The following is a 24,691-nucleotide window of genomic DNA, read 5'->3' as shown; positions in this document are numbered from 1 at the left end:
AAAATGTTTCAATTATTTCATAAGGTCCTAATCACCGTGTTTGTAATTTTCCCAAATTATCTTTATACCTGGAATCATAGAGTAGAGCCCAATCTCCTGGCTGGAATGATTTGTCCTTGATATAGTGATCATGCCACTTCATGCGCTGGTTTTGAATAGATGCAGTATGCTACAGGGTGGACTTCCTTATCTCATCTAAAGCATTAAGCTACAAGAGCCTTTCTTCTTGTGCTGCAAACAGAGTCATATCTAAGGAAATAACTTTTCTCAAAGTTTTATGTTCAAAATATACACACATCATTGCTTTTGTCCCATATACCATTTCAAATGGTGTAAACCTTGTTGTATTTTCCCAGGTGGTTCTATAAGCCCATACAGCTTCAAAAAATCTGCTAGACCAATATTTTCTATTGAGTGGTACTATTTTGGTCAATATGGATTCAAGCTCCCTATTAGTAAGCTCTACTTGTCCATTAGCGTGTGGATGATAAGGAGTTGATTTCCAATGCCTGACATTGTATTCATTAAAGTTAGGGTTGTGATCATAGTGGAAGTGAATTGTGCCCCTTTATCTATCACTATTTCTCTAGGAACTCCATACCGAGTGAAGATTTCTTTATATAAGAATTCTACTACCTTATTGTCTCTGGCATGCTTGAAGGCTTTGACCTCTACTCATTTAGTAACATAGTCAGTACAAACAAGAATGTAGGAGCGACCATTTGATGGTGGCTCAATTGGTCCAACAAAGTCTAGGCCCCATTTGTTAAATGGTCTAACAACCACCTGAGGGTGTAGAGGCATTTAATCAGACTGAGTTGGTCTTCCCATTCTTTGACATCTGTCACATTTCCTGGTGTATTTAACTGCATCCTTGTGCAAGGTTGGCCAATAGTACCCTATAGTTAATATCTTGAGAGCTGTTCTTTTGGCTGCAAAATGACCTCCACAAGGCTCATCATGACAAGCATGAAGTATATCATATGTCTTATCTTCCCTTACACAACACCTCATAACTTGATCTGGCCCTATATAAAATAAGCAATCTGCTATCCATGAGAAGTTGAAACTCTTTTCTACTAGCAATCTTTTCTCTTTGGGTGAGAAATGTGGGGGTGTCTTATTGGCTGGTAGGTGGTTGGCTATGTCAGCATTCTATGGACTATGTAAAATTATAGAAAATAAATGCTCATCTGGAAAGGAATCATTAATGACCTCCTTATTGTCTGGTGTGTGAGTCCTTAACAAAAAATCTGCCACTACATTTGCTTTTCCTGGTTTATCAATGATAGTAATATCAAATTCTTGCATTAACAATAACCATCTTGTTAATCTACCTGTAATGGAGCTTTTGTTGATGAGGTACTTGATGGCTGCATGATCCGTATGTACAAAGATTTGATATCCAGTTATATAGTGTCTAGACTTATTAAGGGCATAGATGACAACTGACATCTCCTTTTCAGTAACAGTGTAATTCAGTTTTGGTCCTTGCAAATTTTTACTGATGTAATAAATTGCATTTTCCAAAACTCCTTGCTTCTGCCCCAGAACTGCTCCTATTGCAAAATCAGATGCATCTGTATGAATGTGAAAAGGAATTGACCAATCAAGTACGTTAAGCACAGGGGCCTGGGTTAAGGCTTCTTTTAGTTGAGAAAATAATTTTTCACATGCAACTGTCCATTCAAACTCAGCTTCCTTTGTCAATAAAGAATATAACGACCCTTCTTTTTGACTAAAATCCTTGAGAAATCTCCTATCGTACCCTGCATGGCCTAGAAAACTTCTTACATCCTTTTGTTTAACAGGGGCAGGAAGAGCAAGTATTACTTCAATTTTAGCTGGATCTACTTGAATACCTGTTTGAGAAATTTTATGCCCCAACACTATTCCTTCTTGCATCATCATAAAACATTTTTCACTATTTAGGGATAAATTGTGATCTTCACACCGCTGCAATACTTTGGTCAGATTTTGTAATGCCTCCTTAAATGTAGTCCCATAAGTAGTAAAGTCATCCATGTAAACTTACATACAATCATGGGAGATGTCTGAAAATATACTGAGGACAACCCTTTGAAAGGTTGCACGAGCATTACAAAAACCAAAAGGAAGGACTGAATAGGCATATGTGCCCCAAGGGTAGGTAAAAGTGGTCTTTTCCTGATCTTCTGGAGCTATTCTAATCTGATTATAACCACTGAACCCATCCAAAAATGAAAACTATTTCTTACCTGCTAGAGAGTCTAACACTTGATGTATAAATGGAAGTGGGAAGTGATCCTTCTTAGTAGCAGTGTTGAGCTCCCTATAGTCGACACAAACTTTCCATTTCCCTCCTTTCTTTGGAACTATAACCAGAGGAGAAACCCATTGGCTATCTGAAATAGGGTAAATGAATCCTGCATGAAGCAACTTTTGCAGTTCCTCTTTAGCTATTTCCCTTAAATCAGGATTAATCTTTCATTGAGGCTATCTAATTGGTTTACAATCTTCTCTGATATAAATTCTATGGGTACACAATGTAGGATTTAATCCTTTCATGTCCCGATAATCCCATGCAAAAGCTTGTTGTTGGGCTTTGAGTAATTTTGTTAATGACAACCTTTGATCTGCTGCTAATTGACTATTGATGTTCAGAAAACTTCTTGCAGCAACTTCTATTTGAATTACTAACTCTGCATTAGATATTTCAGACAGACAAGTGGTTTGAATCTCCTGTGGTAGCAATGTGTGAAACATATCTATGACTGCAGAAGAATTTAAAAATCCTACAAATGGAAGAAGGGTATGCAGAGGACTTACTGGTATACCCAATGACTATTGAGCTGCTCCATAATGATTTCTTATGATGTTAGAGAGTATTGTATCATCCTCTTGAAGTGCTATGAATGGTTCCCTTGATAACATCATTAGTTATTGAAAAAAAAAAATTTCCTCTTCATGTTCTCCTATGTTTGGCCATACTAATCGTTCTTGATCAAGTTGTGGTTGTGCTAGAAAATAGAGTGTAAGTGTTTTTGTAGTAATACCATCTGAAATTGTCATATCTCCTGATCTGCAATCTATATATGCATCAGTTGTTGCTAGCCAAGGTCTTCCCAAAATAATTGGATATCCACCTAATATTGTCTTGGGAGAGAGGATCATGAAATCAGTAGGATATTCCTAAGAATCTAATGTGACAACAATATCTTCAACCATTCCTTCAGGCCGAACAATGGAGCTATCAACAAGCCGCAGGACCGTTGGAGTTGATCTGACACTAGTAATGTTGAGTTGATGCATGACATCTTTAGTCATCACATTTATTGCTGGTCCTAAGTCTATCAAGGCATTTTTTATTTGAGTTCCATTAATAACTACCATGACAATAGGGCTACCTGGGTCAGAATATTTAGGGACACCAAGTTTTCCTAACATAATATCAGCCAATTGTCCTACTACATGGACTATTTTTGGATCTTTTTTCTTCCTCCCAGATTTCTTCAAACATGCCTCTTTAATAGCTTTTCCATATATGGGAATGTCTTTAATAGCTTGAAATAGTGGGATTTTAAGGCATATATGTTTTAGCTAATCAATAAGATCAAAAGCTATATCATCCTGGTGCCTAGATACTTCTACCTGTAATCTTTGGGGAAATGGGGGAGTTCTTCTAGGTATATTTGAAGTTTCAAACTGTTTAACCTACTCAGGGTTTCCTAAGCAGTTTCATCTATTGGTAACTCTATTATGACTGGAGGAGATGGAGTAGGCAATGTTGTCCTTGACCGCAAATGAATACCACTTATATTGAGAGGGTATGCAGGATAGTTATTAGGATCAGTTGAAAAAACTTGTTGTTGCTACTGTGGTTTATTATTTGGATTTGGAACAGGCTGAGTTGGCAGTTGGGTTGGCTTGGATGGAGTGGCATTAGGAGCTGGTGGCATTAAAGCTAGCTATTGGGACTATTGTTGTAGCTGTAGGAAACCTGATGACTGGATTGCCCATTGCTGTCCTCCCCTCCATTGTGGTGATTGTTGCCAGTTACCTTGAGGGGGAGAACAATTTCCTTGTGGCTTCTGTCATTGAGATGAGAAATTTTGATAATTAGGCCAAATATTTTGAGAGTTATTCTAAGACTGAGGAGTATAATTTCCAAAATTTTGGGAATATGGTGGTTGCCACTTATTGTTTTGTGCATTGAAGTTCATATAAGGATTAGAAAATGACAATGGATCATGTGGCATACCTTGTCTTGGAGGCCAAGGCCTTCATTGTGCAACATAAAAGAGTTGTTCATCATCTCCATAGATAGACTTGAAATCTAGGGAACTCTGTTGGCTATCAATTTTAGCTAACAGTTTACATTTACGATCCTTCTTCTTTTGTCGACAATGAGGACAAAATTTAGCAAGCATAGCCTCTGCCTTCTCATGCTTTTTCTTTGCCTGTAGTATATCCAATTGGGTAGCCATATTATTAATTTTATCCTCTTTTAAATACTTCAAGAAATGAGTTATTTCCATTCTTGAGACTATTGAAGATGACTTTGCAACTGAAGAACCAGGCCTATAATGTCTTCCCCTTTTTGTTGCAGCTCTTGAATACTTTTGACAGATTTGTCTAATAACATCCCATTGAACTTGAGTAATATCTCCTCCTCCCATTAGATCTAAGGAGTTAACACAATCATCATTGATGCCCCTTAGAAAAATCAACTTCATAGAGTCTTCACTTAGATTACTATGTTTGGATTTGCTGATAGTAAATAAATACCTTTCCAAATAGTCTTTTGGGCTTTCATCTTCTTTTTGTGTCATTATGAAGATATCATCACCATGTCGGTCCATTCCCCTGCAATAGTCTTTATACTTATCCAAGAAGTTTGTTTTCATTTCCTCCCAGGTAGTGATTACATTCCTTCCTAAACTCATAAACAAACCATCTCAAGATAACTTTTTTCAAAGTAGCAGGGAATAACTTGAGTTTATGAGCATCAGTGGTATAATCATAAATTCTGCAAAGGATATCAAATTCAAACAAAAAAGTGTCTGGATCCTCTGTTACCAATCCATGAAATTTTGGAAGTGAAGAGGCTGGAATGTTTTTCAAATTTGCATTATCATGCAGGTCAGGAATGGGAAACTCAAATGCTGGATTTAAAGGTGGAGGTGGAGGATTCGCTACCATTGGTCCTTGATAAATGACTAGAGGTAAAATGTTTTGTTTAGGGGGTTCGTTCAGGAAGTCTAGGTCTCCTTCTGACAAATTAAAGACACCTTTATTTATCACATAAGTTTTTACAAACGGGTTTACTTTAGGTGCTTGATCTGATCATATATCTTGAGTACAATGCGAGGGAAGAAATCTTCCTAATGCATCTCTTCTCCTCCTATGAATGTAGATTAATGAAGTAAATTCAAAAAGCTAATTAAGAAAACTTAAAAACTAATGGTTTACAATAGGTCCTTAGCTTGGCACCATCCCTGACAATGGCGCCAAAGATGTTGGTCCTCACAACTAGAATGGTATCTAGGTAATAAAACTCAATTAAGAGATTGAATATCCTTAAATAGCTAACTTTTCCTATGGCAAAGGCTCATTTAATTATCGACCAGGGACGTAAACTTGAAATAGGCCAACACTATATGTGCACCAAGTTCATATTGCAACCATTCTATATTACTACAAGAAAGGAAATTCTTCTTAAAGTAAACAGATGGAATCTCAAATGAACTAATACTTTAATCTTACAACCGGAAATTACTTTAAACAACTACTGTTAAATGATAAAGTTCTGGCATTTTTTAGAAACTACTCTGCTATTGTGGCTGCAGGAACAGACACATGAACTGTTTCCTATGTTTAGAGGAACAAACAACTATAGAAACAACTACTATAGAAGTATGAACTTAACTGAAACATACAAAGGATTACTCACCAAGTGGGCCCCTTGAGTATCTCCAGAACTTCAGATTACCATTATCTAATTATTCAAAATCGCATTGATCTCTTTATTTCATCTTGACTGGAAAATACATAAACAATATTAGAAGACTGTGTATTACAAAATACTATGGTCGTTCTCCACTATCCCAGAGAGGAGAGAGATCTCTTTATTTATAGGAAAATTTATAACAAACTTCTAATTGATCGACCACATTCCTATGGAATAGGTGAACACGATTTATTAACAAGAGAAGAAGAAGTCATCGCAGGACAACGGGACAAGATCTCTCCTGCAGCTGAGAAAATATAACAAGACTAGCCTCCTAGATCTAAGCTCCACTAGGAACAGTTATAAATGTTTCATAAATCAATCTATTGAAGAACCGGTTAAGTGGTTTCAATCATTACTACATTTCTCTGACTAGGTCTGCATTGCGGTTATATACTTGATGCTCTTTTGAACCACCATTTGTCATTACTTCACCTTTGCTAACCCTGCATCATGATATTAATATGCACAACAAACATGTGTATATACTAATGCTAACATGATATAATGCAAACCATATTTATAATTGTTTTCAAATATTTGCATAGATAGATCCTTTAAAATCATTATATGACATCCTTAGGTATAAGTTAAACCAGTTTCAGAAACACTTAAAAGGTATCAACTTAGGAGAATATTATAATCCAAATGTCATCTAACCATAAGACCTAGGCAGGAGTATTGTATAAAAAATCTATCAAAATAGAGCCATTATTTAGGCTCATCAATGTCATCCTTGTCCTTATTCTTGGTTTTGAAATTCCCTCTTTATGATCCTCACTCAAATCTTCTTCCAACCTGATCCATTTGGTTTCCTTCCTTACCTCCTACAAAATAAACAAATGGGCATAAAACACGTATGATATATAGCTTATACAATCCCTTAATTTGACATAATTTCTAATTTCATGTGATTTGCAGGTTTGATAGGTGTTCTATAGAGGAGATAACTCCTTGGTTTTGAGCAAATTTTTCTATCTCCTTGATGAGTTCGTTTCTTCCTTTGTGAATTTGTTGTTGTTCTTATGAAATTCCCCCCCTTTAAAGTGAATGATTTGCTCCAAAATTCATTGATTTTAAGAGGAACTTGTTGTGAATTGGCATTTCAATGAATGTTCTAGACCCCTCTTCTATAAGCACTTAAGGCAAGAGTCATCTTTCTTGAGTGCAGGCCGACCTAAGTTTGATAATTAAATTTAATCTTTTCTTTGTAAAGAGGGTCAACTCGCCTTAATCTTTGAATTTTTTTAGTGTTAAATATGTATTAAACTTACCTCTTGATGAATTTCACTTGGAATAGAGGGAAATGTACACACTTTGGGGAAAATTCACTCCAATTAGGGAGTAGTGTACATGACATAAACAAAATTCACTCAAATTGATGAGCATTGTACATGGTCTAGGGAAGGTTCGCTCAAAATGGAGGGCATTGTACACTTAAAATTCGCTTCATATGGACGGGAAAGGACATACCTTAAAAGAAATCCACTTTTATTTAGGTGCAAGGTACATTCATGAGCAAAATTCGCTCCAAATTGATGCCAAGGTACATGATTTCAAGGAACTTTGCTCAAATTAGTGAGTAAGGTACACACCTTAGAAAATTCTCTCAAATTTTGATGTGAGGTACATGGCCTGGAGAAATTTTCTCAAAATCAAGGGAAAGGTAAATGGTTTTATATAGACTCTTCATTCAACCTCTTCACTTGCCTTTACTTCACTCACTCAAAGCTCAATTATTTTGGTCACTCCAATGCCGAATTAACCTTTAGGAGGTATTTCGCTCCAAATTGGGAACAAGGTACATGGTTTGGAGAAATTCGCTCCATGTCCAAGGTACGTGGTCCAAATGAACATTTCACTCCATGCCCTTAGCAAGGTACATGGTCTCAATGAAAATTTCCCTCAAAATTTGGGGTAAGATATGGTGTCATAGCAAATTTTAAACATAATTTCCAAACTTTCTTTCGCTTTGTTGAATCATATCCAAGTATTCCAACCATCTAAACATGAATCTTATTAGATTTATCCTTAAAGAAGGCCCAAGGAATTAATTAGCTCTCTACCTTGCTAAGAATTCACTCTAATTAGTGAGCAAGGTACATGAACTTGAGAAGATTTCACTTAAACTTTTTGGGTGAGGTGCAATAACTTGATGTTGCCCCTCAACTCAATTTGTTCATCCTTCTCTTACCTTATTCATTTTAGCCTTAAGTTTTCAAATATTTCCACATGAAAGCATCACCAATTTGACCCTTAAGAGTACCTATGGAGGAAATTCACTTGGATTCTTGAGCAAGGGATGGGATGTTAGAAAATTCACTCCAAATATTGAGCAAGGTACAAGGTCTAAGGAAAATTTCTCTCCAATTACAAGCCCTTAGGGAAGACTCTTCACTTAACCATTTCACTTGGCTTTGCTTCGCTTGTTCAATCCTCAATTCCTTCAACCCCTCCAATGTGAAACATGTCAAATAAACCTTTCAAGAAGGTCTTAAGAATAATTTTGATCTAAATTGGGAGCAAGAGACAAGGCCTATGATAAATTTTGCTTTGCAAACAAGATACAAGTCATTCATTCCAAAAGCCTCGACAACTGACTACCTTCACTCTATCCTCAGGAGACCAGATGAACCCTCTGGTTGCTTAAGAAACTCTATCCCTTCAATGCAAAGATTACTACCAAAGCCTATAACACAACTATTAACTAAGCTAAGAGGACTAATCCTAGAAAGCAAAAAGTGGGGGTCCCCATTTGCAATGGGGTGATGTGTGAAAATCTCACAACATGTATGAATGACATCTCCCAAATCTTGAAAGGAATATGTAGGAAGAAATCTCAAGATGTATGTTGTATCTGAAAACCAATGTAGATCATAGTCCAAAGGAAATGATGATCCCTCCAAATTATTGTTAGGTGTCTCTAAGCCAATGCCAAAATGTGACAAATGCTGATAAGATAAATTAGGTACCATAGAAGATTTAGGTGCAGTGACCATGGATGTATGGTGATAGCTAGATCAATGTGAATCGGGTACTACCACGATAGAAACAAATATAAGCAAAGAGAGAGAAATAGGGTCTGAAGATGTGCTCATTAACATCAGAGGAAGATGAATCAAATCCATAAGAGCTATGAGAAAAGAGGATATGAAGATCCTCAATGGTGTCCTCCAAATCGACAATGTGGGATTCTACAAACAGGAAGGCAATGTTTGGTAGAATCATATCTTACTCATTAAGAGACAATAATTAATCCGTTGAAGAGGATTTGATGAGGCTTTCGGAGAAGCCAAGATCTTTGTCAAATTGGCTAGTGGAGGCAATGAAGGTACAAAAACTGTCTCTGCAGGTGGAGAAGGAGCAACTTGAAATTTTGATGCATTCCCAAAAAAGAGTTAAAAGGCATTATGTCAGAAATGAGCACACCGTTCATGCCCATTTTGATTGCTCCCACAATACTTGCATCTACAACCCTTATACATATACATGATTCACTCCTTAATATATCTTCAAAAGAGTACAAAACAAGAACCTTCAATACAATGGTTATTCCTATCTAAAACAACTCAGTCCTCAATGCCTACAAATAAAAGTGTTTAGCTTCTTCTTCCTAGCAACTTTTCTTTGATATCATGTAAAATTTTGTATCTGTAACCGCACAACACAGAATAGATCTTGCTGAAAAAAAAAAGACAAACTTGCAGATCCAATGCACAGAAGATAAGAACAGAACAGCTAAGAAAGAAAATTGTATTAACCATATTATCAATTACATTATGCAAATACATATTTATAAAAAAAGAGTGACCGCATGATCAGAGAATTTAGGTGAAAACAAAGACAACCGCTGACAGTGGTCACAGTTAATCGAATTAGTTAGCTTATTGATCTGCAGCAGTTTGCATGTAAAACTACATGCAAAACTAACGCTAATAAAAAGGTCGATTCCCTGTTGCTTGGTAGAAAGCTATGTATTGGCTTATGTTTCGTTTTTTCTTCTTTCTCTTTCGGTGAATTGTAGAAGGTCAGCAGCTTTATTTAGTTTGTTAAATAGCAAATTTTATATTGTCGACTTTCACCAATCTTTCCCAAACCAATAACTTTATGTGCACGATTAGATCACCGATAGGATGAATCATTTTTTCTCTGGTGTTTTGTAACCTTTCGTTAAGTCATATCAGCAACCAAGTGTAGCAGTAAAATTTATTGGGTGGACCGATGACTTGAAATGTTCTTTCATGGACAGTGATGGGGGATATCATTGACTAGGAGGTTCCCAATACAATATTTGACATAAAAGTAAAAAATTTCTCAAATTTAAAAGTCGGGCTAGTAGTGATCTAAGCGGAAACAAGTGACTGAAGAAAGCGGGAAACGATCAATCTTTTCATACAAATTTTGATGTGCTTGTTTAATAGCATTCAATGAGCATTAAAACATCAAAACAAGTGAAGAATCTTGCACAATCTTGGTGTCTACTTGTTGTAAATTTACTCACGAAGATCACCTTACAAGAAAGTACTCTTCAAATCTATTAAGTAAAATTAGTCATTTGTAAAATGCAATATTAGTGAGAACAACATGAATAGAATCCATCTCATATTTTGGTGTCAATACAATACATTTACAATCACATATCAAATTTATTTTTCCTATTCACAATTCGCTCTTTCTTTTTTCACTTTTTTAATTTGTTGGAATTAATAAGTAGTTGTTCTTATTTTGCATTTCAAAATATTTCCAAATTCAAATCATGGAATTGTGTGCTTACATTTTTTGAGGTTGAGGATTCATCACAATAGGTAGACACATAATTGTTATCCATAACTACATCCTCTTATTTATATATATATATATATATATATATATAATTACTCCATGCGCAAGCTAGAGGAGAAGGAAAACATAAAGTGCCCCTGTCTTTTCAAATTATATTGACATATGTGTCCCAATTTATATTTGCATAATGAAATCTTCTTATATTTTTCTATATAACTAAATTTGTGTTTAGTGTAAGTGCTTCATATAGTATCAAGGGTATTTTCATAGTTAAGGAGCGAACAATACAAATTAAATCTTCCACATACAAGAAAAGAACCAAAATCTCATCTTCATCTCTTAAAATATACACTATGTGATCTAAGTAGAAACAAGTGAAACTAGAAGCAAGCAAACAACCATCAATCTTCTCACACAATTGTTGAGAAACACAATTATACATGACTGTCTTTAACTATAATTATACATGGAAAGAAACCATGCAACTACTATATATAATTACGCACAATTTATTTTGTAAATTAAACACTTACAAATGAGCTCTAGCAATCTATTGACCTCATCATCAAACTTAGTTTTCTTGTTCGTTTTTAAAAAATAAAATAAAATATAGGGTTAGATCTTAGCATTGTAATAGAAAAGGGTCGGAATATTTAAAAAATAAAATAAAGTGACCTCTATGTGAAAAATGAATAGGTCATCATACTATCTCATCAACTTTCATTGGCACATCACTTCTAAGAAATGATAAAACCTACAACATAAACCATCAATTATGTAATAAAAGTAGTGGTTTAAAATATCATATGTGGTCGAAATACTAATGCTAGCAATAGAAAATCTTCAATCATCACGATGAACCCTTAGATTCATGAATTCCTTAAACACTAGAAATATTAGTAATACTCGTGTGTGCACGAATCAACCCATTGGATTCATTCCCTTCAAAAGCCACATCTATCTTTCATTAAATAGTCCAAATAAGAATGTTAGGTCCAGAATTTAGATATTAGTATAGTTAGGTAAGATATCATAAAATAAAACATTCAACATAAGTAATATATTCTATATATGAAAGTGATGGGATGAAATAGATAACAAAATGAAATGGCTTATATAAGCCTTCTTGCATTTTCTCATGCACAAACACAATATTACATACCCAACCATTGGAACCCCTTAGCAAACACTAACATACATAAATATATAAACCTGTGAACCCTAGTTTAAATCCTACAACAAATAAACAAACACAATATAACAATCTAACACACACTAGAGCTTTTAAATCATAAGGATCACAAAAGCCAACATTATTCACCAAACGGTTTTCTAAGCGCTATGACAATGGTTTTCATTCTTATGTTGCTCTCTTTCATCCTAATGATGGATCACAGATCTGAAAAGTTGATGCAAAAAAACACACACAATCCTACCGAGAAACAACAGCTATCATATTAACCTAATTATTTGTTAAATGTTTTGAGGATGGAAACAAAATTCATCAAGTTTCTTTTACCAACTCGAAAATTATTGCCATTCAACATACTACTTATCTTTGTGACATTAGATTTGAATTGGGCACCTTCTTCTTCTATCATTAAGACTCTAATTGCTTTAATAATATCCTCCTTAGTAAAAGTTCCATCCTCTTCATTTCTTCTCACTTTCACCCCACCTTAAGCTCTTGTACAAGCTTCGCATTTAACCCTTGTTCAAATTGCATCGGAAGAGTTATGAGTGGCACTCCAAACCTTAAACCTTCTGTCATTGAATTCCACCCACAATGAGTAAGAAATATACCTGTAGAAAGATGATTCAAAATGTGTAACTGTGGAACCCACTTTGTCACCACCAATCCCTTTTCCTACAAACAATTCAAAGTAATTTTCAAATACAACATAACCCAATTTATGATCTTTGAGAAGATAGTAGAAATAATAGTTCATTGAGATCATAATGAGGCTAACATACCCCGATCTGATCTTGGAAGCCTGGCAGCAAGTCGATTCCGGCAGGCAGAACCCAGATGAACGACACACTGGTCTCCAGCAGACCCATTGCAATTGGGGCGAGCTCTTTGTGGGTGAGATTGTACTCGCTGCCAAATGACAAGACCACCACCGAAGCAGCAGGCTGCCTATCGAGCCACTGCAAGCAAATGTCAACAATGGGGAGTGGCGGGAGTTCACGCATGAGTAACCCAACAGGGATGACTGGCCGTTTCACCAGGCTCTGCAAATACTCCACGTACACTCCTTCCAACTCCAAACACGTATTGCATGCCACCGCCCAACTCTCCCGCAAGCAAATGCTGGCACGCTCGATGACGCTAAGGTCACCTGCATGCTTCTCATATATCTGAAAATGGGCCCTCCGCGCCTCGAACAACGTCAAGTGAATATTGGGTGAAGGGAATCCTGCGGGCGATAGGGTAAGATCCTCGGCAGTTGGGTTTCCCGATGCCATGTCCAGCTCCCCTTCCCAATAGCTGGAGCCGGCCGTTCCCATTGTCAGAAACAATATGGTGGGAATGGGATTGGCCACACGAGGAACCCAGTGCTGCATCACGTCGTATATCACAAAATCTGGTGACAGCTTTTGCAACAGCATTGCGAAGGGCTTCTCCAAAAGGTCCATGGCAGTGATGAGTAAAGGTACGAGTAGTGGCGCTTCTGCTCTCTTGACAACATCGACGGAGCACTCTACACCTGGAGGCAGCCCTTTCACGGTGGGCATCGCCAACTCCACCAGATCTATGTCCGGTGCATCGCATATTTGAGGTTCAATTCGTTTGATATTCAGTGGGGTTGAGACGAAGAAGATTTTAAGACCATGAGTGGCCAGGCTTTTGGCAAGCTCAACGAAGGGCGTTATGTGACCGTGGGCAAGCCATGGAAACATCACCACACGAAGCTCTCTCTGCTTTTCTTCCCCCATTGCTGATGCAACTCAAAGATCAAGCACGCTACCTTCAATGTTTGATCTAACAAAGAGCAAAGCACACTACTTTCAGCGCCGCAAGTGGTTTTTATTGACAATTCTTTTGACTGTATGGTACAATAAATCTCAGCAAATTTGCATATGACTTCTTGGTAGACGTCGTGGTATGCTAAACTTTCTCAGCTGCATAAAGCATCTACCAAGCTTGTCCAATAATGGTCCATCTTAATTGTACATGGGAGCTTACTTGGGACTTGAAATTTTATATAGTGGAGTACCAACGGATTTTGGATAATTGAATTGTCCTCTATTATGAAGATGGACATTCATTCTAGAGAGATAACATATAATAATGATTTGGATTAATATAAGATATTTTTTAATAGGATTGTTAAAGAATAAATTATAATTAACATGTTTAGGAATCAAAAATATAAATCTAAGTGTTTACTATATAGTAACAATAAAAATTAAAGAGGTTAATTTATATAATAATAATTGGAATTAATTTAAGATATTTTGTAATATGATTGTAAAAGAACAAATCATAATTCATATTTTAAGAATCTAGAACATAAATTTAAGTATTTATAGATCATGCTTATTATCAACAAGTAACAAAAAAAATGAAACGTGTCTCAGAAAATATAGTAACAAAAAATAAAAGCATCTCTAAAAGGATGACACATGGTCTTGTAGACAAAGAAACTATAGCCATCTAAATTAATGTGAGGAAAGATTCATTTTAGATATCTTATTCAATATAGAGTATTTTCAAATTGTCTATTAAAATTTTGTCAACTTTTCATTCCTCACTACTATTTTTAAATTCTAGTAGATTTTGATTTATACTTGTATCAATTTAAAGTAACTTTCACAATTGTTTAAACTTCATATCTACTATGTCAATGTATAATTTTATCTTTTTATTTTGCACCTTAGCTATGTCTAATCACCTTTAGATAAATTGAACTAGATAAAGTTGAAAACCTCTATCTATATGTATGTATGTATGTATGTTAATTTAAATAAACATTTACTTTAATTTATTTAGAGTAAATAATCAAATTATAATAAAACTTTAAGATTTAGAGGTGAGATTAATTATGTTAAGAGATATTCTATAATAACAATAAGAAAGAGCATCATTGAATCTCATGATAGTATACTTAAAACTAAAACATAGAAAACGCATATTTGAAAAAGCTAAAACTAGAACATTATAAAAAATAACATATCTCTAGAAAGTAATTCTAAATGAAATAGCTTGGTCAATGGTGCATATGGCATTTTTTTGACCTTTTTAAAATTGATCATGGTGGATGTTTGGGGTTCAACCCAATGACATTAAAACTGAAAAAAGTATGACATAAATTTTTTAAGAGATATATGTATAAAACATTTTTCCACTATGGAAACTTACAAAAAGAGTTGCTAAACATGTAAAAGTAGAAAAATAACTAATATTATTATGACAATTTCCATGGCAAATAATATGTGCATAAACTATTTGTATATGGTAAGGCCTTTTCATGGAAAATAATTTCTCCTAATTCTAAAAAAGGTTTACTAGCATGGACTTGTTTACACTCCTCTACAGAGCATTAGATCCTTGTATTTGTTAAATAAACTACAACATCAAAACTTCAAAGTGTTAAACAATTTCATTGTTTTCAAGATTGTACAATTACATACTTTGAAATAGTAGGCACATTATATTCTTCCCAAATTAGCTTGTACTTATTTAAATAACATACTTCATGATCATAAACATATGAGAGCAAATGTGTTATATTTTAAGAAACTAGAACACATTAGAAATTTAATAAGATACCACTGCTAGATGTTGCATTAAACGTGTTATTTGGCAATAAATATTCAAGATTCTACAATTTTGTGACAAAAAAAATTAACTTTATAAAAGTTTAAACATTTGAATCATAATAGTGATTGATAGTTCTGATACTAATTGTAAAGTATTGATGCCAATAGCTAACAAGATGAGAGGCGGGGGGGGGGGGGTGGGGGGTGGTGTGAATCATACAAACTTAAACTTCAATGAAATCAACAGATTCAACCTCAATAACTTATGCTTCAGCAATATAACCAAAAACTGCTAAACATGAAAACTCATAAACACATAATCATCATAAAACATATAACACCAGATTTAATATGGAAACCCAAATAGAAAAAAACCACTGTGGGATTTCCCTCAGATCTGTTAGGATCTTCACTTTGTTAGAAGTGACCTTGTGAAAGGATTTCAAACACTCATTTAGAATGTTACCTTGCTAGAGGGTTTACAAATAAGACTGTTAAGTCCACTCGGTTAAGAGATTTTCTGTCACTTACAAAATAACAGTAATAAAAATATATCTACAACTTCACATCTAAAATGCTAAAGTAGATTCCTATTTGCTCAAAACAATCTAGTCATAAGACTTATCTAGTCTTCTGCTAGGCTCCTTACTCTATTATTCAAACAGGTCTTCAAGCTTCGGTGCTCGGTAATCACTATGTAGCATCCTTGTGCTTACACTTGCCCACATACATTGTTTATCAACAATTTCTTATTTATAAACAATTCTCACCGCCTAATCTCCTTGATTCACATTTCGCATGATCAATCTTAGCCATCAGATCTTCACTCTTGACTAGGTTCAATGCATCTTTCGATCTAAAAATGTTTTACCTTGCCTTGGGACTTGCGTTCCTTTCTTGGAACTTGCACAAGGTTATTGCGGTTCAATCTGCGTTGTAGATCTTCCTACCGATCTTTTATTGCCATATATCCTTAACAAACTTCATGTCCAGCATTCCAATCATTTATACATCTCCAGCTCATCATTGTCCTTCATTAAATAATGCTTGTATTCGTCCAATGCGCTCTGTCATAACTCGGTTACAACTCGGTAAATACTAAACTTTACTCGGTAGACATTCTACCTTCATTAACCAATATCGATAACCTTAGGGTTTGCCGACTAGGTTCCTTAGGATTTACTGACTAGGTTCTTTGCTCGGTGACATAGTATAGTATTAACCTTACAATCAACAACATATGTAGGATATCAAAACAATCTAAACATCATGATCTCATTATTGTCTAACTCGGTAATAGTTGCCCATTTAATAACTTACTTCTCCCCTTACTTATCACATTATTTTTATGTCTTTTACCAACATCTTAATTCTCTTCAAATCAATCTCCTTAAGATATGGCAACATCATACTAAATCAAAAAATCAATTTCTTGACATCAATGACAAAATAATGTTATAAAGATAGTTATCATCCTTCTTCAGTTATATCAAATAGTCTTCAACAACCTTCTCAATATCCTTAATGAATATCAACAATCTTTCTTTCTACTGAAAATGCCAACAGTGATATACAAATATACAAATTGTAAACATGCATTTGGTGATAGAATCTCCCATTTTTGAATTCTTGGTCATTATAGAAAAGATCCTTGTCATTCAACTCTAGATTAGTATTTATTAAGGATTTCAACATTGACATGTTACAAGGAAAAAAATAGGTACATGCAAAAGTATTATCTCTAATTGGTTGTGACTAAGATAACTATAGATCTAAACACTCTAATAAATATTTTTATGGGCTTCTAAATTTAAATTATACTAATAGTCATTGCTCACTAATTTCAAATTCCTTACGGGAACCTCTCCTAATGCATATTTAATGATATGTAATCTAATATCATTTTTTAAGCACATATATTAGTAACTAGTTTGTTTGTTTTAAAAAAAAATTGAATACAATTTCTAAGATTAAACTATAAAATATTTATAATCTAATTTTTTTTATAGTACCTCTATCTAGTATTTAATTTTTCTAGAATACTCTAATAGTTCAATTAAAATTATTATATTATTGAAATATTTAGATTGCTTACTTTGATGTTAAAAGACTTCGTATGTGAAAAAGAAAAAAAATTCAAAAATCATTATTGAATTTACCATAGAAAGTAGCTTTGATTCTTCATTGATATTGAATATGTGTTGCCATTTGCATCTTTCTTACCCATACATACCTAGAGAAATGGGTCACCTTAATTTTGTATGAGATTAATTATTAATAAATACAACAAATGCTAAAACATATACCTTATTTACATAGTATTATTTGTTAGAAGCAAGATTTTGCATGGTTGTCATTAATGTCAAACCTGGTTATCCGGATGGATATTGGTCTAGATATGCTTTGCCATACCTTGGTTATTTGGATAGAGTTTGGCCCAAATACTCTGTTGGTGTTGGTTGTAGCATCCTGTATTCAAGGTGGTCCAGAAAGCTTTTGGTGCCCTTCAGATATGATGTTAATTGCATTGCAGTTTAGTGGATCATGTTCCTTTGGTCTGGATATGTGTTGGGTTTTGGATATCCACATGGCGTAATTTGCATTGGAAGTGATTATATGGCAGACTGATTGATTATATCTAGATGTTATGTTTTTAACATCCTTTAGAGTATGTGCTAGCATGTGTGGATGTATTATGATATGTTTTGGTTCCCTCTCTCTCTTGGAGTGGACCAATCTAAGTATTTTTTTTTTAATCTTGGTGGCTTATTTTATGTAGTATTGTCTTGGTTGACCATTGTTTAGGATTTCAATGTTGTATCTCACAAATAAGATGTGTGGAAGGATGAATTTAGTATGGATGAGAAGAGAATTGTGTGAGAAGTGTATGTAAATGATTTGCAAGCAGATTTGAGTTTGTGGTGATATGAAAGATAGTTTGGGAAGAAATTTTAAGCTAATATATTTTATCAGATAGTGTTGTGATAGTGGATATTGTTAGAGATATTTGCCATGTTATTAATCACTTAATTTTACTATTCAAGGATAATGTCACGATTAGGACAATCTGTCTCAATTTTAGTTTAGCTATTTCATTTGTTGATTGATAGTGAGTCCTTTGACAATAGTTTGTATTTTGTCTTGAAGAAGAGTTTGTTAGCTACACGGGTCCTTTGTATCTTTCCTAAGGTAGTGCACCTTAGTTTTGCAAGTCCTTCAAGTGTTGGTGCTCCTTGGCTACAAGCCTAAAATATTGTAAGCATTGTTATTTTAATATTGTGACTTACATTCTCATCGTAGTTTTTTCCTATTTGGGTTTTCCATGTATATTTGATGTTCATGTGTTTCTGTTTGATGTGTTGATAGTTAAAGTTTTGGTATTGAATAAGTTTATTAATAACTATTTTTGAAGTTTTGAACTGATTCACACCCCCACTCCTTCAGTCTTGTTGGGTTTTCAACAATTAGCATCAAAGTGAGGTTCATTTGTGGAAAGCTTAATTGATTGAGGTAGATCTAAAATGGCATAGTACATTCATGTTAAAGCTTCAATGTTTAATGGAAAAAACTACAACTATTGGAGGGAAAGAATGGAATCTTATTTGGAAGCATTGTAGAATGGAATCTAGGAGATTATCCAAATTGTTTATCAATGACCTCCTAATGGACTGTCAACTCCATATGAGATTAAGGCCCAAGAGACAAATGTGAAGGTTAGAACAATTTTGATCAAGTGTCTCAGTGATGAATTTTTTGACAAATTAAAAGGAATGAAGGAAGAGAAGGGAATCTGGAACAAGTTGAGTTATGTATATGAAGGTAAACTAAAGACACAACAAGAAAGACTCTTGAAACTGAAGTATAAGTTTGAAGGCTTTAGAATGGCTGATGATGAAAGTGTTGAAAGTTACATACATAGATTAAATGATACAATGAAGGCTATCCGAGCTATTGGTGGAATGCTTGAAGAAAGTTATGTTATCAGAAAGATCCTATTTACTTTGATAAACCATATAAACCGAAAAAGTGTACAATTGAAGAATGTCATAATTTGAACAAATACACAATTATTGTTATGATCAGAGCTTATTGGTAATTTCCCTATCTATGAGATTGATGAGATGGAAGATATAAAGTCCTATCAAAGAGAATCCACATTGAATGCTTCAAGGATATCAAGAGATGAACTAGAAACTAACGAGAACCTGGATGAAATTGAAGCAAACTTTGTAAGAAGGATAAAGTGAGGAACTAGGAAGTACAAAGGTAATTACCCTTGAAATTTTTTAATTTTGGAAGAATTGGTCATTATGCTTCAAAATATACATATAAAGAAGATTATAGAAAGTTAGAGGGTGATGAAAAGAAAATTAGGTATAGAATAAATGATTTTAAGAGAAGAATGGATGATAGAAATAAGGGGAAAGGAGTTTGTATTCTATAGAAGTACACTCATCTGAAGAATATGCTAAATAATTGAAGGAAGAATCCTTATTTCTGGCAATAGAAGAAGAGTATTAGGAATGTATTGGAAGACCAGAAGAGAAGACTGTGTTTCATGCTAAAATTGAACCTAGATCATGGATTATTGATTCTAGATGCTTAAATCATATGACCAGAGACAAACACAAGTTTATTACCCTAAAGAATTATGATGGTGAATTTGTAAAATTTGCAGGAGAGGAAGTTGCACTAATCTGTGGAATAGGAAGCATCTCTATTGATGGTAATCTAAAAATTATGGTGTTTATTATGTAGAGGGATTGAGACATAGTCTATTGAGTGTTAGTAAGATCTACAATAGAGTTTATGCACTTGTTTTCATAGAAACTCGATGTATTATTAGAAAAGGTAGAACTAGAAAGATGGTAGCCGAAGGAATCAGGACAAGTGGGAATGTTTACTACATAAAGGAAAAAAGTTGGAACATGTGTTATTTGAGTCAGATTAATGAATGTTGGTTATGTCGCAAGACATTGTGACATGTTAACTTTGACAACATGATAAAGATCAATAACTATAAAGTAGTGAGAGATTTACCAAAGATCATCAAACATATTGACATTGTGTGCAAGGAATGTTAGTTAGGAAAGAAAACAAGGAGTATTCTACATCGCACACGTTGGAGATAATTAACATAGACCTATGTGGTCTTACAAGGACATGCAGACTTAATGGTGAAAGGTATTTTATGCTACTTATTGATGATTGTACTCTAGAATGATATAAGTTACATTTTTTAGAGAAAAATGTAAAGCTTTTAAAATATTTAAAGTTTTCAAGTTAATGGTAGAGAATCAAGTTGATGCTAGAACGAAATGTTTGAGACATCTTTCTGCTCTGAGAACCCCTTAGTAGAATGTTGTGGTAGAAAGGAAGAACATAACTATTATTGAAATGGCTCATTATAACTTGGCTAACGTTTATTGGAAAGAAGTTGAAATGCATACTGATGTTTATATACTTAACAGGGTTCAGATAAGGAAAAATAATTCAAAGACACCTTATCAGTTATTCTATGGAAGACCACCTACTATAAAATACTTTAGAATTTTTGGAAGCATGTGCTATATCAAAAGAGATGAGAACCATCTTGGAAAGTTTGATACTAGATTTGATGAAGGAATATTCTTGGGGTATGCAATGAATAGATTACCATTGTTACAACAAAATATTGAACAAGATAGTGGAGAGTACAAATGTGAAAGTATGTGAAGCTTGGGATCAAATTGCAACCTCAGAATTCATTCAAGAAGTTGAATTTGAGATCATACCTACTGTTGTAGAAGAAAAGTCACCTTCGTAAGGAAGAAATAAGGAGAAATAAGGTGAAGCAAAAGAAGAAGACAAAGAAGAAGTAGAACAAATGATAAAGACCCTAGAGTATGTGCAGAAGAATCATTTAGAAGATCAAATAATTGGAGATGAGAATAAAGGAGTTTAGAAAAGAAGAAGTTTTATAGAGGTAAATGAGAAAACTAATTGTTGTCTTCTTTCACTTACTGAACAAAAATCATATGAAGAAGCAAGAAAGTAAGAAAGCTAGATTACATATATGGAAGAATAACATAGAAGAGTTAGACTTGGGAAATAGTGCCTAGACTGGTGGACAAGAATGTGTTTGGAACAAAGTGGGTGTTCCAGAACAAACTGAATAAACAAGGACAAGTCACAAGGAACAATGAAAGATTGGTATGTAAAGGCTATTCTCGGGTAGAAGGAATTGATTTTAAAGAAAAAATTTCTACTATTGCGAGGATGGACACTATGAGAATGTTTCTAGCATTTTCTACATACAAGTAATTTAGAGTATAGTATATGGATGTTAAGTCAACGTTTTCTAATGGAGAGATAAAAGAAGTGTTGGTGTTGGAAATAAGCCACACCCGGACCAACGATGAATTGGTCCAAGAGGGGCCAATAGCTCAGTGGCAGAGCAGTCCAGCAATGTATGGAAGGTCCTAGGTTCGAGTCCTAGCTGGTCCATGTCTCAACTGTTGGCAAATGCACACTCTAATGAGACATTGTAGGTGATTGAAGGTTTTGTCATTGATGGCAACCTTGTAATCCTATGACACCGGCAAGACAATTTACCGACACCAGCAAAGATAGACTCTACACCAGCACAGAGACCACTGCCAGTGAAAGGAAGTATACCAGCACCCAGGCCGATAGGAATTTTGTTTGTAATATATTTTGTAATTTATTATAAAATCATTGTAAGCCGACTTGGAAAGTTGTAAATGACTCATATATGTATGAGATCATTATAGAACATTTGTAAGGAAGAAGATAGGCGAAATAAGGAAGACCTATTATGCGAATTATAGGTTAAGGGTTTATGTATGAATCAGAGCTAAAACTGGTACTGGATCTGGCATAGTAGATGCTATTTTGAAGCAGTACAAGATATTGGATTTACATAATCCATTTTGTAAGTCAGTGAGACTTTCCATTTTGTAATTGAGCAGTGAGCTCTAGGCACTTGGCCTTCCTGCATGTGCAGGCCCCTATTGTAAAAGTAATATTCACTTATTGGCCAGTAAGCGAATATTGTGAGTTACAAATCCCACCAAGGTTTTTCCCACGCCAGTTTTCCTCGTTAAATTACTGTGTTATGGTGTGTTTTCTTATGGATGTTGTTATTCTTGTTTATTGCTTTATTTTTGGTTTACTGGTACATAGTATTGATATGGTTTTCATGTTTTAAAGCAAGTAACTTCTATAACTGGTTAGATACTGATTCACCCCCCCTCTCAGTATCTTTTGGAATCCTAACATCAACATGGTATCAGAGCCAGGGCCAGGCTAGGAGATCCAAGCACATGAGAGGTGTGGCTTAAGGGGGGGTGTTTGTGTTCGAAATAAGTCACACCTGGACCGACGATGGACTGGTCCAAGAAGGGCTAGTAGCTCAGTGGAAGAGCACTCTAGCAATGTATGGAAGGTCCTAGGTTTGAGTCCTAGCTGGTCCATGTCTCAACAAGAAGAAGTGTACATTGAACAACTGGATAGATTTAGACTATCATACAATCCAGACATGGTTTGTAGATTAAATTATACTAATAGTCATTGCTCACTGATTTCAAATTGCTTATGGGAAACTCTCCTAATGCATATTTGATGCTATGTAATCCAAAATCATTTTTTAAGCACATTTAGTAGTAAATAGTTTTTTTTTTTTTTTTTAATTACAATTTTCAAAATTAAACTATAAAGTATGTATAACCCATATATTTATTTTTTTATTGTACCTCTATCTATTATTTAATGTTTCTAGAATACTGTAATAGTTAAATTAATAGTTTTATATATGATTAAAATATTTACATTTCTTACTTTGATGTTAAAAGACTTCATATGTGAAAATAATATTAATAATCATTTCAAAAATCATTATTGAATTTATCATAGAAAGAAGCTTTGATTTCATTGATATTGAATATGCGTTGGCATTTGCATCTTTCTTACCCATACATACTTGGAGAAATGGGTCCACCTAATTTTGCAATGGATTAATTATTAATAAAAGCAATAAATGCTCAAAATATACTTTATTTATATTGTACAGTTACCATTTTGACCTATAATCATATTTCAATTAGTCTTTTAAGCATTTAATTCATAATCTATTTTACTACCATGGCATTTCGCTTCTCATTGACTATTCAGCCATACAACAATGACTCTTGATATAGAACTACACTAAGAAATCAATTACAATAGAAGAAACAATGCATTGTACTTTTGGATTTTGTACAAATAATAAACTTTTTAATATTCTATTTCATGTACTACTTTTTATTGCATTCTATAAATAGTTATTATTTGCATGTAGAACATGACTAAGCATATTTCACCTACTTTTTCACTTGCTAAAATATGTCCTATTTCAACTCTCTATTAATGATATAGACATAACTAACCGAACACAAAGATTTGTCATTGAGAGACCTGTGGAAAGCAATATATTCTAATGTTTTGATCTCTATTTGAATCATAAATGTTAAATCTTTTTATGATTAAACTAAAAAAATTTAGATTAGTGAAAATTGATTGCAATCTATTTTGAGACTAGAAAATGCAATCAAAATATTGATTTGTACATGAATTACATTTACATATTGAAAACAACTATCTAACCTCTATCCACACTATTGAAAATTTTCATTAACATATGTTTTTCAAGCTGATGTTATGGTTTCTTATAGACCTAGCTATGCCAAGATCATTTTTGCACAAGGTCAAGAAAAAAATGTTTCTTATTCATTATGGCCAAATGCTTGTTCTTATGAACACCAACAACAAGCTAATTGACACTTTTGTACTATGTCTATTTTCTAATGCAAATGTTCAAAGAATGTTTTATAATAAAAAATAATATAAAACTTATTGTTGTATATTTATAATAGATAAATACATTATTGATTATTGGGCAAGTTTGTTAAGACAACAAGTTCATACTTGATACAAATATGTCTCAACTCATCCATACTTAGTTTCCCATTTGAGAATATAATAATTTCTTATAATCAAACATCAAATTAGTTTAAGTTACATATAAAATATTGTGATCTTAAAAATAAAATAACCATTGTAACCTTGATTAAATATGTAACATAAAATATTCTTTTCTTTAAACAAAATATGGCT

At 33.9% G+C, this 24,691-nt stretch overlaps 1 protein-coding gene across 2 annotated transcripts; it reads right to left on the bottom strand.

Annotated features, from left to right (window-relative positions):
• Positions 1–12,204: 12,204 nt before the first annotated feature.
• On the bottom strand, positions 12,205–13,893 carry LOC131040584 (UDP-glycosyltransferase 91C1). Of its 2 annotated transcripts, none has more exons than XM_057973532.2 (2): positions 12,746–13,893; positions 12,205–12,638 (listed from the first exon to the last, which is right to left on the bottom strand). In XM_057973532.2, exons 1-2 carry the CDS (start codon positions 13,709–13,711, stop codon positions 12,441–12,443), a joined length of 1,164 nt encoding a protein of 387 aa, XP_057829515.2. In that variant the 5' UTR covers positions 13,712–13,893; the 3' UTR covers positions 12,205–12,440. The 2 variants fall into 2 exon arrangements, with proteins under 2 accessions (XP_057829515.2, XP_057829516.2); XM_057973533.2 differs by having other exon boundaries at positions 12,449–12,574.
• Positions 13,894–24,691: the final 10,798 nt, after the last annotated feature.

This window comes from Cryptomeria japonica, chromosome 4 (assembly GCF_030272615.1).
Source record: "Cryptomeria japonica chromosome 4, Sugi_1.0, whole genome shotgun sequence".
Lineage (NCBI taxonomy): Eukaryota > Viridiplantae > Streptophyta > Pinopsida > Cupressales > Cupressaceae > Cryptomeria > Cryptomeria japonica.
This window is presented reverse-complemented; position numbering and strand designations above follow the sequence as displayed.